The sequence below is a fragment of the Castor canadensis genome, chromosome 14, assembly GCF_047511655.1.
Source record: "Castor canadensis chromosome 14, mCasCan1.hap1v2, whole genome shotgun sequence".
NCBI lineage: Eukaryota > Metazoa > Chordata > Mammalia > Rodentia > Castoridae > Castor > Castor canadensis.
Genome location: NC_133399.1, coordinates 36,475,831 through 36,493,570, shown reverse-complemented (window position 1 = coordinate 36,493,570; position 17,740 = coordinate 36,475,831). Strand labels below are relative to the sequence as shown.

The 17,740-nt window shown below is 46.4% G+C and overlaps 1 protein-coding gene across 1 annotated transcript; it reads right to left on the bottom strand.

The window, feature by feature from the left end:
- Window positions 1-12,711: 12,711 nt before the first annotated feature.
- Window positions 12,712-16,875, bottom strand: Nfilz (NFIL3 like basic leucine zipper). Its single transcript, XM_074053437.1, has one exon. It carries the CDS (start codon window positions 16,515-16,517, stop codon window positions 15,648-15,650), a length of 870 nt encoding a protein of 289 aa, XP_073909538.1. The 5' UTR covers window positions 16,518-16,875; the 3' UTR covers window positions 12,712-15,647.
- Between the last annotated feature and the right edge of the window lie 865 nt (window positions 16,876-17,740).

The following is a 17,740-nucleotide window of genomic DNA, read 5'->3' as shown; positions in this document are numbered from 1 at the left end:
ATGAAGACCTGGGTTCTCTGTCCACCAGATTCTCTGGGAAGAGACTGACCAAACAAAGTAAGTCAGTCGCTTCTCTGTTTTATACACATTTCTTCCAACTCCCAACAAGCTGGAATCTATTCTTTGCACTGATCCTGGAGTCCTTTCTTTCCAAATACCCCTGAAACAATCTACCTTTCTCCATGCTCTGTCCCCAGCTCTGCCCTCTTTATTGATTGCCTGGATATTATAGGAACCTCTTCTTGGGTATCCTGGTCACCCTCCAGAGAACCTATGTAGAGGACTTTTGTAGAGAACATATTATCCCCTGCTTTGAACATGCTGGCGGATTTTCATCCCTTGCAAAGAAAACCAAGTTCTTTCTATACCCCGAGCTTCACTGATCTTTCCAGCCCTCTCCTAGGCTGTTTTCCCATCCCTTTTACCATAGTCCTTTTCTTCCAGTCATGGACCACAGAGTGCCCCTGACGTCAGGTAATGTTGAAACCCTAACCCCCGGGACTACAGTTTGTGAGTGTGTGTAGAGACAAGGCAAGGTCTTTCTAGAGGAAATTAAAGTTAACTGAGAGCATCAGGGTGGGCTCTAATCCAGTCTGACCTGCATCCTCATAAGAGGAAGACATTAGGACACAGATATGTGCATAGAGACAACTATATGGGGACACAGTAGATGATGGCCATCTAAATTCAAGAAAAGGAGCCTCAGGAGGAATACACCCTGCTGGTAGCTTGATATTGGATTCTTTTTCTTTTACTATTTTCTGCTGGTTTTTTTTTTCACAGAATCTCACGTGTAGCCCAGGTTGGCCTCAAACTTGAGATCCTCCTATTTCAGCCACCAGAGTGCTGAGATTACAGGCGTGTGCCACCACACCCAGTTTGATCTTCAATTTCCAACCTCCACAACTATGAAAAGATAAATTCTGTGGTTTAAGTCACCCAGTACTTTGTTAGAGGAACCTGAGAAAACTAATCCAGATTTTGGTGCCAAGAGTGATTCTAAAGGTACTTACAAATATCAGTCACAACCATAAGACCAGTTACAGAACTGAGAGCTAAAATAATTGTCACAAGTATCTCTCCCTTGATTGTTACACACATGTATGAGTATAAAATACTTTCTTCTACTCTCCTCTCCTACTCCCTTATCACATAAAATGTACCAATATTCAATTATAGTTTTTAAGTATTGTGAACTTCACATGGTACTATTTGGGTTGTGAGAGATCAAGGGGAGAGTAAGACATCACCTAAAAATGATACACCCTCTTCTAGGGAAAGGATTTGTTAGTTTCTGGTTGACACAAGATGGTTGTATCATGTTTTTTTTTTTTGTTTTTTTTTTTTTCAGTATTTGAGAATGTTTTATTTTTCACATATCTTACAGAATAATACATACTTATAATACATACTTGTGATCATATTACAAAATTACATACTTGTAATCATTGTACAGAAACGTTTTGCACTATTTTTTTCCACCTACATAGAAAACATAGCTTCTTTTTTTTTTTTTTAATAGTTCTTTTTTTTTTTTTTTTTTTTTCATTTTTCTTTTATTATTCATATGTGCATACAAGGCTTGGTTCATTTCTCCCCCCTGCCCCCCCCCCTTACCACCCACTCCACCCCCTCCCGCTCCCCCCCTCAATACCCAGCAGAAACTATTTTGCCCTTATCTCTAATTTTGTTGTAGAGAGAGTATAAGCAATAATAGGAAGGAACAAGGGGTTTTGCTGGTTGAGATAAGGATAGCTATACAGGGCATTGACTCACATTGATTTCCTGTGTGTGGGTGTTACCTTCTAGGTTAATTCTTTTTGATCTAACCTTTTCTCTAGTTCCTGGTCCCCTTTTCCTATTGGCCTCAGTTGCTTTAAGGTATCTGCTTTAGTTTCTCTGCGTTAAGGGCAACAAATGCTAGCTAGTTTTTTAGGTGTCTTACCTATCCTCACCCCTCCCTTGTGTGCTCTCGCTTTTATCATGTGCTCATAGTCCAATCCCCTTGTTGTGTTTGCCCTTGATCTAATGTCCACATATGAGGGAGAACATACGATTTTTGGTCTTTTGAGCCAGGCTAACCTCACTCAGAATGATGTTCTCCAATTCCATCCATTTACCAGCGAATGATAACATTTCGTTCTTCTTCATGGCTGCATAAAATTCCATTGTGTATAGATACCACATTTTCTTAATCCATTCGTCAGTGCTGGGACATCTTGGCTGTTTCCATAACTTGGCTATTGTGAATAGTGCCGCAATAAACATGGATGTGCAGGTGAAGATGGTTGTATCATGTTAAGTGGAAGTGTGACCTTACCACTGCTTTGATTTGGAGATTAAGCAAGGCTTAAGAAAACGCATTTGGGTGCCAAGTTGACAAGATATAGGTGTATACTGCTGAATTTTGTGTGCCAATCTGACTAGCCCGTGGTACCCAGTAATTTTGTCAATTAGTATTCTAGATGTCTCTGTGAAGGTATTTTTTAGGTGTGATTAAAAGTTAAATCAGCAGACTGAGTAAAGTAGATGACCCTCCATCATGGGGGTGAGTCTCATCTAATAAGAAGGCCTTAACAGAGAAAGATTGATGTCCCCAAAGGAAGGAAGAGTTCTGGTAAAAGTTGCATTCAAATTCAAACTGCTGTTCTTCCCTGGGTCTCCAGACTCCTGTCCTGTCCTACCCTGCAGAGTTTGTCAAAGCCCACAACCACATGAGCTAATTCTTAGGATCTCTCTCTCTCTCTCTCTCTCTCTCTCTCTCTCTCTCTCTCTCTCTCTCTCTCTCTCCCACCATTCACAGCCTATTGGTTCTATTTCTCTGGCTACAATACACACCAAGCCATGACCTGTATCATGACCTGTGCACGATATACTCTCTACTCAGAATGCCTCTTCCCACCTCCAACATTATCAAAGGTGACCATACTTCTTAGTATGACACAAAGCTCAGATGTCACTTTTTAAAGATTAAAACAGTTGACTTCACCTAGGCAAGGTGGTGCACACCTGTAATCCCAGAGATCAGGGGCTGGCAGAGTGGCTTCAGTGGTAGAGCACCTGCCTAGCAAGCATGAGACCCTAAGCTCAAACCCCAGCACTACCAAAAACAAAACCAAACACCAGCACTCAGGAGGCTGAGACCGGAGATCATGAGTTCCAAGCCAGCCTGACTACATAATGAATTTGAAGCAAGCCTTGACAACAAAGTCAGACTCTGTCTCAAAAAATATATAAGCATTAAGAAATATGGAAAGTAAAAGTTACTCCAAACAATGTCAAAAGACAATGACAATAAGTAGTCAAAAATAACAATAAATAAATTTTAAAAAGAAATGACAAATGGAAAAATTATTTGGAACTTGTATTATAAAGTGACAATGTCTGCCATATATAAAGAAACCACCAGTAAGAGAAAAATTACCTCTGTCCCCGGAAATGCTTTAACAAAGGACGTGGACATTGAGCTTATGGAGAAAGACAAATAGCCCTTAGACACATGGAAAGATGTCCAATTTCATAAGGGAAATGAACATTACAACTGTACTGCAATATGGTTTCTAACCCATCAGATTGGCAAAGATCAAAGATTTGACCACACTCTCTGCTGAAGTGTTAAGAAACTGGCACGTCTAACCTGGGCAGTGAGAAGGGCAATGGGCCCAGCCCCTGGGAAGGACATGGTGCAGTAGCTATGTAGGTGACAAACACATGTGTCTCCTGGCTCAGCTCTGGTGCTTCCCAGGACTTCTTCAATCAACTCTTCGCAAATGATGTAAACTGAGGTATCGATTCCACATGGCAGTGCTTTATGGCAGCAAAATGCTGGAAAAGAGCTATTTAATGGTCTCTGTGACCCAATTATATCATTTGTGTTCAAATAAGTGAGGAGCTGGGGGGACAGACCAGTAGTAGAGCACTTACCCACCACATATAAGGTCCTGGGTTCCATCCCCACCACCACAGAAAAATCACTCAGTCAATAAGTCCATTTTTAAATAGGATTAGAGAAATACCACGTAGCTCTAAAAAAGAATCAACAAGCTTTGCTCTGAGACATGCAGTGAGTTCCACCATATATTTTAAGTAGGGCTGTGGCTGTTGCTCAGTGGAAGGCCCTGGAATTCATTCCCAGCATCACAAAGGAAAGAAGAGATTTTAAGGGGAAAGACAGCAGCCCAGAGCCGTACTTTACTATTAATGTAAAAAGAAGAATAAATGGCTGTGCAGATATTTGTGTGAAATGCAAGAAATATTTCTGAAAGGTCACACAGGAAATATGCACAATAGCTACTTGGAGATCAGTCTTTTTCAACCTTTCTTTTCTTTTTCCCCCTAAAGAACATTCTAGACATATGAGTGAGGTCATGCAGTATTTTTTAAAGGGACGAACTTTTTTTTCTTTTTTTGAGTTGCTGGGGTCCTGCAAGCCAGATCTTTGAACATGCTGGGCAAGCACTCAACCACTGAGCTACATATTCAGCTCCAAAGGAATGAATTTCACATATGGGAAATAATCTTAATAATATTGCATCAAGCTCAGCGTGGTGACTCAAGCCTGGAATCCTAGCTACATAAGAGGTAGAGATCAGGAGGATCGTTCCTGGTTTAAGTCCAGGCCTCCACAAAACCCCATTTCAACCAATGAATAGGCACACCTGTCATCCCAGCTACCAGGGAAGCACACATAAGAGGATCACAGTCCAGGCTGGCCCAGTCAAAAGTGAGCCCCTATCTCAAAAATAACTAATGTAAAGGGGACTGGTGGTGAGACTCAAGTGGTAGAGAACCTACCTAGTAAGCTGGCTATCCTGAGTTCAACCCCCGGTTCACAAAAAAAATTTACATCCAGACTGGAGATGTAGCTCTGTGGTAGAGCACTTGCCTAGCATGCAGGAGGCCGTGGGTTCCATCCCCAGCAAAAGAAAAAGAAAAAGGAAGGGAGGGAGGGAAGAAAGGAGAGAGGGAGGAAGGGAGGGAGGAAAATATTACACTGGAAAAGCTAGCATTGCAAATAGCGAAGAATAAACTCACCAAAGTTGAAAAAAGAAAACCCGCTATAGACTACAAAAAAAGAAATAATATAAAACATGAAAAGGGGTTTTGCACTGAAATATTATTCGATTAACGAGATGTAGAGTCCTCACATATTTTGCTGGGGGAGAGGGAGCAGTATCTCGTTCACTATGTCCCTAGTCACAGTCACGCCCCCAATCACAGCAATGACCCTGACAGCAGCCACGCCCCTAACACAGCCTTGGGAAGGAAGCTGCCAAGCAAGCTCTCCGTGGAGAGCCAGGGGCGCGCTTGTCAGGATCCTGAGTGAGGCTGGCCCGGGAAGGAGAGACCTGGGGAGAACAACTTAAGAAGCCACAAAGCTGCCAAGTCACCGGCCTGCTTCCCACGGAAGCCAGGAAGTCGCCACCACAGCCCCCGCCAGCAGTGGGGCACCTGCACCTCCCGGGCCCTCGCTGCCCAGGCCACTGCACAGGAACCAGAGGACTGAAGCCAACAGCTCCGCCAAGCGCAAGGGAATGACACCCAACCCGGGAGAAGTTCAATTCCTCATAGACAGAGAACTGTGGTGTTAGCGCGATTGTTCCCACCGCCCCCCACCCGTGTCCCCAGCTGTGCACCTGGGATCTTCTAAAACCTCTGGATGGCACGCGTGGCTCAGAGGTAGAGCACTTGCCTAGCATGCTCAAGACCCTGCGCTCCATCCGTGGCATGGCGTAAATAAATAAATAAAATTAAAGTTCACTGGAGAGAAGCGAGAAAGAGAAGAGGAGGGATGGGCTGTGTGACAAGGCTATTGTCCCAGAACCCCACTGATAACTGACCACGTGGGCAGCAAAAGAGTAGAAATTGGACCCAACCCACCTGATTGGCAGTTAGTCTCAAGGTACTCACCTTGCCTCCTGAATCCCTCAGCCATTCTCTCCAGCCCACTACTCCCTCTGGGACTAGGACCCCCTCCTTCCCTCATGGACACCCTGTACTCCTTCCTTCCCTGGCCAGGCTACCCCCCACTTTGGACCCCTATAAATCTCTTAGGGGAAAAGCAGATCTCTCTCTCCACCATGGAGCCCCATGGCCCTGGGGCTAATCAACTACCCCCAAGCCCCACTGTGGGTAAACATGAGGCTCTTCTAACACCTCCATTTTCCCCAAAGCACTCTGCATTCCGCCCCCTCCCCCCTCCCACCCACTTCCCTTCCTTCCCTCACACAAAAGCACCTTTCCTCCCACCTCAGGACATTTGTACCTGCTGTTCCTTCCACCTGGAACACTTTCCCTCCTCCCATCTTACCCTCATTAGCTCCCACCCCTCCTTGTTCTCAGGGAAGCTTTGTGTGGCTAGCCAGTCCTGTGAGATCCACATGGCTGCAGATTTGAGTCCAACTTAACTTTTATCAGGCTCGTACATTATACCCGTGTGTGCAACCTGACTCGTGCCAGCTTCTCCTGGCCCAGGGCAACTTTCAGGAGGGCACAGGCTGTGTGTGCCTTGTTCAACACCTTACCCAGGAAGTGAAGCTCGCCAACAATCACAGGGCTTCTGAACAGTGAAAAAGAGACAGCCAATAAACAGGGAAGGAAATAAGGATTTCAGAGCCTGGCATGCCTGAATCCCACACTTGGGAGGCAGAGGCAGGGAGATCATGAGTTCAAGGCCAGCTGTACTAAGTAGTGAAATCCAGTCTCAAAAATAAAAATAAAAGCCTGGCCCTGAGGTACATAAGGGGAGTCCTCTTGCCAGACTGTCTTTAAGCTAGGACATGAGCTTTCTTCTGCCTTTGGGTCTCAGGCTTTGGACTCAAAGTAGAATCGTGAGCTACCCTGGGTCCCCAACTATTGACTACAGGTCCTGGGATTTGTCAGCCTCCACATTCCTGTGAGCCAATGCCTTGTAATCTTTCTTTCTCTGCCTCTGCTTCTCACTCACCACCCCCCAATCTGTCTCTTTCTCTCCCTTTGTCTCTTTCATCTCTTTTTATATATTTTTTTCCTCTCTCTTTCTCTCTCTCCTCTCTGTTCTATGACAAGGCTTAACACACCCTCCAAATCCCAAATCTTTGTCTCATAATCAGGTGGCCAAACTCCTTGTTCCGTTAACCCATCAGAAAAAAATTATCAGCGGTACTTTGCTTATATTTCTCCCAGATGCCTAGACTGTGACCCATCTCATCCTAAGCCAGCAGGTAGCCCTCCTGAGAGCATACTGGCTTCCGGGTAAAACACCCTCTGATCTCTGACCTACTCTCCCATCACAGTCCCTGGTCCTGCTGCCCTACCACCACCACCTGCTCCTTTCTAAGTTTTATTCCTCACCACGAAAGAAAGGCCCTTTCCCTAATTCTTATTTGTTGTTGTTTGTTTGGGGAGGTTTGGGGTTGGGGTGGACCATGCATCTCTGTGTAGCCCAGGCTGTCCTCGAACTCCCGATGTTCCTCCCTTACCCTCCCAAATGCCAGGATCACTGGCACCAGGTGCACCAGGACACCTGGCTTTTGCCCAATTCTTGACAATTCTTACGCTCAGTGTGTTCTCCATGCTGCAGCAGTCCCAATCCCTTTCCTTTGCAATGATCCTTGTGGATAGTTTCTCTTTCCTAAGCCCAGAATTGCTTTTTTATTTGACAGTCACAGAGGAAGACTTTGGTTGTGATTTGTTTTTCTAAGAGCAATAAGGAACCATAGAAGGATGAAGTGCAGGGAGGGGCATGATCTGGTGCAACCAAGTGGATTCTGGGAAACCGTGAGGGGGCAAAAGATGGCAGCAGGACTGAAAAGTGAACAGTCTCCAAGAGGCATTTTGGAGGACAGAAGCAGGAGAGTTAAAGGCAGATGTCTGGAGGTCCACAAACCTGTGGTGGGATGAGAAAATTATCATCCTCATCCCACAGAGGGGGAAACCAAGGCCCAGGAGGTAAAGCAAAGGCATCAGAAGCAGGCTGGAGCCCTCTCCCCTCTGTCTGGGCACCCAGGCTGGGACTGGGTTTCCCGGTCTTTCTCCCCCCACCCAGGCCCTAAGACAGGAAGACAGTGGCCTGAGCTGCCCAGGTGGGGGTGGGGGAGGTGAGGAGGAACCCAGTCAAACCACAGAGCAGGAGTTCTCAGAACTTAGAGTATGGTGAGGAGGGGGAGGCAATGGCTTCTCCCAGGCCATCATAGCAGGGACAAAGCGTTGACAGGGACCACATTAGTGGCCTCAGGGGAAGGGCTTTGGTATTTTCACCCCCACCTCCTCCTGGAGGATTCAGTCTCCCAGGCTACAGGGAGGCCCTAAAGGAGGGACTTAAGGGATCCCCTGCACAACCAGGCTCAGGACGCACATGTAAGTGTCCTGAGCTCACACATGTCATGCCCACCGCTGCCCACTCTGATCTGAGCACAGCTGTATATTGATCACTCGCACACACACCAGCAAAGCCAGGGCTGGCAGGGGTCCCTCATCCCCTTCCACAGGAGGGCTGTGTGACCAGGCAGAGACCCAGTGAGGGACCATCTCCCCCCACATGTCCTTGGCACTCTGCATCTCTGCAGCTCCTCATCTCTCTGTCCCTTTCAGTCCCATAGATAGTCATCCATTCTCTGCACATGGCAGACTCGCCTACATTTTTAAACAGGTGAAATTCATGTAACATAAAATACATCAGGTGAATGATTGCAGCCCAGTGCAACCTTTAGTATATACACAATATTGTGCAGCCATTACTTCTGACTGACTCCAAAACACTTAAATCACCCAAACGAAGGCACTGTTCCATGCCTGGGCATGGTAGTACACGCCTGTAATCCCAGCACTCAGGAGGCAGAGGCAGGAGGATCACAAGTTGAAGGCCAGCCTGGGCCATATAGTCAGACCCTATGGGAAAAGAAAGAAGGGAAGGGGAGGGGAGGGAAGCCAAGGGAGGGAAGGGAAGGGAAGGGAAGCCATCCCCATGAGCCATCACTCCCCATCCTCTCCTTCACCTAGTCCCCTGCACCACCCATCTGCTTTTTGTCCCTGTGGATTTGCCTGCTCTGAATTTCTGTATGAATGTTCTCTGACCACATATGACCTTTGTGACCAGATCCTCAATGACTCACATTCTCTCGGCCTCAGTTCAAATGTCACCTCCTCAGGGGAACAATCCTGGAGTGCCCAGTCTCCTACTCACCAGCCCACAGCCCTGGGCAACATTCCACGTGGTCCTGATCACTCATTTGTTCATGGGAAGGTATCTAATCCCTCTACAAAGGGCAAGCTGAGAAAGGCAATAAATAGGTTTCACTCTCTCTGAAAGTTTGTGATTAAATCAGTGAATCAATAAATAATAAGGAAGGAATGAAGGCCTGCTGTATGCTCTTTGGCTCATCTCCTTCTGCCTGATAATGCTTCTTTATCCAACCTCAAGTTCAATTTGACAATGTTTCCCATGAAATATTGTCTCGTGGCACAGAGGTCATACTGAGGGACAATTCCTATCCCAAAATCAGGGCTCTTGCAGTGAACACAACAGGCCCCATGGGGCTTCATCATCCTCCAGGCAGGAACAGACCATAAAACCTGGTGACACAGGACTTAACCACAGGTGAAATTGTTACCAAGAGGATCGTTCACTATTCAATTCATTGATTCAGTCAATGACTACTTACTGAGGACCTAAAGATGGAAGAGAAAGACTCGTGGAAAAGCATTTCAGGTGGAGGGAACAAAGAGCACAAAGACCTGAGGCAAGATAGGACTTCAGGAAAGAGAGATGCGGCTGGTGATGTCAGTGCAGTGGTGAGGGAGCATGGCTCATGCACCAGTCATATGAAGTGAGGCAAGACTTGTGACTGCTCAGAGCCTCAGTTTCCCCCTCTGTCCATGGGGATCATAATAATGAAGCCTTTAAAAACAATATCCAGAGAAAACCATCAGCACAGTCATTGCATCGACCCAGGTAGTCAAACAATGAGCCCACTTGTCCGAGGTGACAGACCATCAGGAGTCACAATAACTGCAGGTATGTTTAAACCTCCAGGTCCTTCCTGTTCCCTGGTCGTCCTTCATAGCCCTTGCCCCTAGTTCTCCAGCTAGAGCCACCTTATCGTCTTCTCTCCAGCTCTTCCTGTTCACCTGAGTCCCCCATGTTGCCTATTCCTGGCCACTTCCTCAATGACCAGACTTCCTCCCACCTTCACCCTCTGGGTTCCTCCACATGCACCTGACCCCACTCCCTCCCACTCTTGTCAAACATGATTTCTTAAGCCAGGTGTGGTGGTACACTCTTGTGAATCTAGCACTTGGGAGGCTGAGGCAGGAGAATTGTGAGTTTGAGGCCAGCCTGGGCTACATAATGAGGCCCTGTCTCAAAACAAACAGATTGGTGGCAGATAGCTATATAAAATAGAAGAAAGAAACACCTGTGTTTTTGCCTCCATGATTCCTCCTCGTGGGGCAGCTTTACCCACTCTGCCCTTCATAGCTGAGAAACAGGCATTAGAAGAGTCCCCTGGTTCTGAGGGCAGGCAGTCTGTGGCCACCCATGGGAGATGAGTCACGTCATTTCTGTGGTCACTTGCCACCCCACCCCCACACCAGACAACAGGACAGCTCTCTTGAACTTGTGTGGTGAGTTTATTTATTTTCACTCAGCCTCACACACCACAGGATGGAGGTTTGGAGACAGTTATAGCAGAAATAAGCTCAGAAACTCCCCGACACCGCCACCCGGTCTTACTCACAGAGGAAGCCAAAGTCTTTACCTTGACGCACAAGGCCATGCACAACTTGTCCCTGTCACCTCCCAGCCCTCACCTCCTCTCTCACCCCTACCCCTTGCTTGCTCTGCTCCGGCTACATGGACCAGCTCCATGTTCCCCAAAACACCAGCCAGGGTCATGCCTCAGGACCTTTGCACAGGCTGTTCTCTCTTCCTCGGGAATGCTTTTCTCTGTGTATGACTGTTGGTCTCACCTCCCTCAACCCTGCTCAAATGTCACATCCTCAGCAAAGCTCTTCCTGATCATCCTATTTCAATTTTTATAACACGCCTCTCCCTTTCCCAAGCCCATTACCTCTTTTTTCCCTATGACACTTATCATGATTGGTCCTATTATACATCATTCTTATTTGTTTTGTTTCCCTTTTAATCTATCTCTCTCACTAGCTGTAAGAACCACAAAGGCGGGAGACACATCTATTTTCTCCATTTCTCTTTCTCCAGCCCCTAGAACATAAAGACAGAAGACTATCTTTGTGACCTGACACATAGAAAGAACATAAGACAAAAATGTAACAACCATAAAAGAAAAGATTAAAGGCCAGCTGTGGTGGCACACACCTGTAGTCTCAGCACTCAAGAGGCTGAGGTAGAAGGATCTATTGAATCCAAGGGTTCAAGGGCAGTCTGGGCTCACCTTGGGCAAGACCTCATCTCAAAAAGAAAAAAAAATTAACAAATAAAAGATTGGTAAATTTGGTTACAACCAGTTTTCAAACTATTGCACAAGAAAACATGCTGTGAATAGAAGGAAAAGATGAACTGGATGAAAAGTCTGTGATGGTACTATTTAATAAGTATGTATTGTGGCATATATAGAGAGTTCTGAGAAATCAATAAGAAAAAAGATAAGTATTGGGGGTGGGGGCAGGGGGGAGAAATGACCCAAGCCTTGTATGCACATATGAATAATAAAACAATAAAAAAAAGAAAGAAGATAAGTATTGCCACAGAAGAGGCAATTTGTAGAAGAGAAAATTCAGTGGTAAATGGATATTGGCAAAGATGTTCAGCAGAGGAATGCAGGTTAAAGCCACTCTAGCCAGGTGCTAGTGACTCACACCTGTAATCCTAGCTACTAAGGAGGCAGAAATCATGAGGATCACGGTTCAAAGCCAGCAAGGGCAAATAGTTCTTGTAACCCTATATTGAAAAAAAAAATCATCCCAAAATAGGACTGGTAGAATAGCTCAAGTGGTAGAGCATCTTCCTAGCAAACAAAAGGCCCTGAGCTCAAGCTACAAAAAAAAAAAAGCCACTTTATACCCTCCTCATTGGCAAAAGTCAACAAGCCCATCAAAACCAAATGTTGGCAAATATGTACAGAACACAAATTTCCTTTGCAGACAGGTAAATGCAAACTGATAACACCACTCTGGAGAACACTTTGGGAATATCACAGACAAACACCCCCAGGATCCACAACCCCACTCTTCAGTATGCAGCCCAGAGCAGGGATCCATAAACATGACCCACAGACTAAATCTGGCCACATCTGTTTTTATCAACAAAATGTTAGTAAAGCAAACTTCTGTGCATCTGTTTATATATTGTGTGTGACTGACTTCATACTATAATGGAGCAGCGGGTAGTTGCAATAGAGGCTGTCTCCCAAAACCAAAAGTACTTAACAGTAAATGTGAAGTACTACCTTTATCCAGCCCTACTCTGAATAAATGTTTTGTGACTTGTACTGAGTTTGTGCTGAGATTTTATTTAAAAGTATGCTCTGACCCAGTCATTCTGGGAGTGGCCTGAGACGCTGCATTTATAATAAACTCTTGGGCAATCTTGAGGTTGCTGACCCAAGGACCCCAATTTGAGTATAAAACACAACACAGGGTTCAGATGACATGTGTCTGAAACCTTGCTAACAAGACAGAGAAATGTGGCCACATCAGCTTCTTCAACTCTGCCCCCAGAAATCACGAAGGCAGAAACTTTCACTTCACATTTATTGTACATTCTACATAGACCAGGTACATCTGCAGCAGGAAGGCAATTTTATACATTAGTATCCAAAGGGATCTCACCAGCCTGGAAAGATGGGTGGTTACATAATGTCCTAAAATTCAGTCCCCAAGGCAATCATGTACCTGACACACAACCCAAGGAGTACATGGAGAATCCAAGATGGGTGATGAGTCCAGAGTTCTTACAATGCAGTTTCTAGGAAGCCACATGGAGGGTCACCAGCTGCCCACTGACTTTCTGAGGACAGAGGCTGCACCTGTGTTCCCAGGGCCTAGCACAGTATTAGCGTAATTGACACATCTTGGATCAGTGATCTAGGTATTTGTGTGACTTTCTTCTTTCCATTAACCTCCGGTCTGGATCACTATTTCATCATTCAGTTACTTATTGACATATAATAGGGGCTCAAAAAAATCTGTAACATATATTATATATATTATATATATATGATGAATGAGTAAATGGTTTATATTCAGTTCCTGGAGCCAGCCATCACATACAAATAGCATTTACAAAAAAAATAACAACCAGGCCAGGGTGAAGTGAAGGAATTTTGAAGCATGAAAGGACTTTCCTCATAAAAACAGAACTTCTCTGGGTCAGGAAACATGACAGCTATCTACACAGGAAGGGAAGAAACAGGAGTTACACTTTGAAGTGCTATGTACAAAAGAAATGAAATCTAGTCTTCTCAAATAAGAGTACTGGTCTCCACTTTAGAAAGAAGGAAATGTAGTCTTATTCTTTCATGCCCACCATCTCCAAGGAGAGTGACAGAAGAGAGATGGAGGTCTGGGTGGCCCCCAGGACTAACAGGATCAGATTAGAAGTTTATAAGAAGTGGGTTTTGGCTCGGGAGAAGGAATCACGAATGAAGTAGCTTTGGAAGAAGTGAGTTCCCGAAACCCAATGACCACTTACTGGTAGACTCTAGTGGAAATTCTTTGACTTACAAAGATCTCTTTGGGCTTTTCCAACTAGAATATCCTCCCACCACAGTCTACCCCCTTTCAGTTGTGGGTGCTGCCTAGGGAGGAATAGGTTTGGGCCACCCCCTTCCAGACAGGCTTCCTTCCAGCCTCCCCAGGACATTCTTGGGGGATGTGATTCTCCATACCAGGCCCAAGAGTTGGGTAGGAGGTGGGTCACTGGGTCCTCTCCTCACCCACACGCAGGGGAAGCAATTGAGCCATTGGTGCAGGTCCTCAGAGTGAGAGGGATTGGCCAAGGCCCCTGGCCAACTGCTGGGGCCATGACCACCAGATTGAGAAAGCAGCTGCCTGGGTCCTACTTCTCTGCCAGGAACAGGGATGAGAGAACCTGAGTTTGCCCAGTCCTGACCCTGGACCAGAACAAGAGCAGTGAGCAGAGGAGGCATCTATGGCTATAATATGTAGGCAGAGTCAGGCACCTGGCCTGTGTGGTGATGCTTCCCACTGTACTAGTGAGAAGGAGATACCTGCAATGCCTCTTCCCTGCACCATGTGTGACCATAAACATGGACTGGCCTAGAACTAGCCCAACCCCACATCTGGGGAGCAATTGATGACTAATCTGGTCAGGGCCGTCCAGTGCTCAGCCACAGTACCAGTGTAGAGAGCCCCCCTACCTTAATAGCTTTCCCCCTGATTGAAGCTGGGGTCTTTTTATCCAGAATCTAATAAAATCTCTGAAATGGTTATAGAGAGGAGGGGACCCAGGAAGAGAAACTGAGGAGGGAAGGGGCTTTGATGAGTTCTTGGGATCTGGGGTTTCTGGAGATCCTCCCTGTAGACTAACACTTTCTTCTGCACAATTGGGAATGTGTTACCTGGTCCTCAAGGTCAGGGAGAAGCTGTGTGTGACCCTACACACACACACACACACACACACACACACACACACAGTATTACTGACCTGTTCCAACAGCACAGGACCTGCTCCAAGTCACAGAAAAAGTCACCCAAACAGATTAAGTCTGGTTCCCAATCTAAGTGTAGGCAAACCCCCAACAGAACCCAAAGAATACAGAATTCAAATACAAAGACATTATTTTCTCTGTCAGTATGGCATTCAGTAGGCATCTCCCCAGCTCCCCATGCCTATCCCCAGAAAAAAACTCCCAAGGCCAGGAAGATGTCTTCACACTTGTCACTCAGCTGGGCACTGCCAGAGGGTCCAAAGATCATGAGTGGGTGGGTAAAGAGAAAAGTGAATTGTAAATAAATGTATGAGTGAATAAGAGAATGAATGAATGAATGTGGAACTTAAAAGCATATAAATGAGTAATTAATGATTAAATGAAAAAAAGGAGAATAGACGGATGGATGCAAAGATGAAGAATGAGTGAACGAATGGATGGTTGGGCGGTTGGATGGATGGGTGATGAATGGATGGGGTGGATTGATAGGGGGAGGACTGATGAGTGGACAGATCGGTAGACAGAAGGATGGATTACAGATCGATAAATGACAGATAGATGGACTGACCGATGGAGTGTGTATAGGTAGATGGAAGTAAGGATGTATCATAGATAAATACTTGATGAATAAATGGATGGACAGATGGTGGGTGACTGATGTGTGAAGGGGTGGAGAGATGCTTGTGTGAATGGATGAATGAGTGGAAAGATGGTAGATGAGATGTAGGTGGATGGATGGATAGATAGATAGATGGATAGATGGATCAATAAAAGTGATGACCCAAAGCACAAATTTTAGAGCAGGATAATATCTACGAAGAAAACCAAGATAGGATCTTATTTGCTCCACCTAGAGAGGCCTGGTCTGGACTCTAGGAAATTGACCTGCACAGTCAGGGCACCTCCTCCTACTTCCCAACAGCCTGCCCCAGTTCCGGGGCCAACTCACTCATCCCCTATACAAGCCCATGTTCAGTTCTAATCACTCCATTATAAGCCTGGCCTGCCCAGGGGAAGCCCTCAGAGAAGTCCCTGGCCATCCTCCCAGCCCCGACATACCCTGCCTGAGGCTTGGGTTTTGATCCGCAGTTTGTGGGGCAGGGAGGGCTGAGTCAGCCCCTCAGGACTGTTCTCTGGAACAGGGCAGACGACCCCAGTAGAAAGCCCCATGGGATCTACAGAGGAGGTCAGCAACACATCTGAGGACCCTGAGGCCTGGCATCCGGTGGGCATGGGTGACCACAGCCCCCAACAGGGCTTGAGCTCTGGTCTGGGTCTCATGTGCCCATCCAAGAAATGACAACCATAGAATGCAGCTGGAAGAGCAGCCTGCAAGGTCATATCAATTCTCTTGGAGATCAGGGACTCAGGCTCCTGGGAAAACCTAGGGGAAGCAGCCAGGCCTGTCCATCCATGAGCCACCAGGCATCCCCGGCACCCTGGAATCTCAGCCTCCGTGGAATATGGCCTCAAGAAGCAGCTGTGGGAACCAGGCAAAGATGACAGTGTATCATCCCTGGGGTGGGGGTCCCCAGTCCACGGAGACTCCCACAGTAGGGCCTGCAGGGGCAAAGTCCGGGGACCACCCATGGGGGACAGGAGGCCAAAACGAAGCTTGAGCGCCCGCAGCTCAGCCCTGAGCAAGGAGTTCTCCTCCAACAGTGTGGCCAATCTGCCTTCAATGGCCACATCATTGAGACGTCGCTTTTCCCGGGACCTCTTGGCTGCTTCGTTGTTCTTCCTTCGCTTCTCCCAATAAATCGTGTCCTTCTTCTCTTCAGGCATGAACTCCCTCTGGCGACGCATGGCTGGGCCCCTGCCCCGAGCACCCCACAGGGCCTTGCTGGGACCCTGAGATACATCTGGCAGGCCCAAGACACCCACATCCATGGCTGCCTGGGACACCTGAGGAAGAGCAAAGAGGTCTGGGATTAGATGCAGAAGGTTGACCCGGACACCCCTCCCTTTAAGTCTCTACCACCATCAATGAAGGGGCAGGTGGAGTGGAAGTTGGGATGAGACTGGGGTGGAGACCAAGAGAGAAGTGGAAAGGGAAACTTGGTGGGATGGTTTGGTGCCTGATGACGGAGTAGGTGAGGCCATCAGGGACAGGGACACCTGCTGGAAGAGGCTGAAGAGTTCCCCATAGTCATCATGGAGAGTTGGTTAGGTGCTGCATCCTCAGGAGGACATTCTTCTTACCACTGAGAAGGTCAGAAAACAAACCAAGGGCTCAGTTTAGTCTAAGATCCAGGATAAATTCTTGGAGACCCAGGGGGAGACAGGAGGAAGTCGGGACCTAGAAAAAGAATGTGACCATGGAGTTACTCTAGCCAAGCTGGGATCACAAGTCTACTAGTCATCAGAATTGTGCCAAGATTATGCCCCAAAATCTTCGTCTATGGTCATCCTTTCATCCATCCAACCATTCTCAGCCAACTGTCCATTTGTCCATCCATCTACCCACCCACCCAATCAACTCCTCATCCATCTTTCCTCCACTCATTCACCCACCCAGCAGCTCATTTATCCAATAAGTCATTCTCTAACATCCATCCTTCTCCCCATCCAACTGTACAATCATTCATTTCATCGACCACTCATTCATCCATCCACCCATGTGCTATGGTCTGAATATATCCTCCAAATTTCATGTGTTGTGGACTTAATCCCCAAATTCATAAACTAATGGTATTTGGAATTGGGACATTTGGGAAGTGAGTGAGTCTGAGGACTCTTCCCTAATACACAGACTAATCCATTCATGGATTAATGGGTTATGGAACGAGTAGCTTTGTTATAAAAGCAAGCTCTCTCTGGCAAGCTTGCTCTGTCTCGCCATGGGATGCCCATCCACCATCTTATGATACAACACAAAACCTGACCAGATGCCAGCACCATGCTCTTGGGCTTCCCAATCTCCAGAATCATGTGTTAAATAAACTTCTAATCTTTATAAATCATCCACTCTCAGGTATTTTGTTATAGCCACAGAAAAATGGTCTAAGGTGCCCCAACTGTTCATTCACTGATGGATCCTTTTTTTAATTAATATGCTTTCACAAGGCATCTTTCCATCCACATATTCATTCATTCCTTTGTCCCATCTGTCA

Excerpts from the sequence above, each read along its gene's own strand:
- Nfilz (XM_074053437.1), bottom strand. The coding sequence starts at position 16,517 with ATGGATGTGGGTGTCTTGGGCCTGCCAGATGTATCTCAGGGTCCCAGC.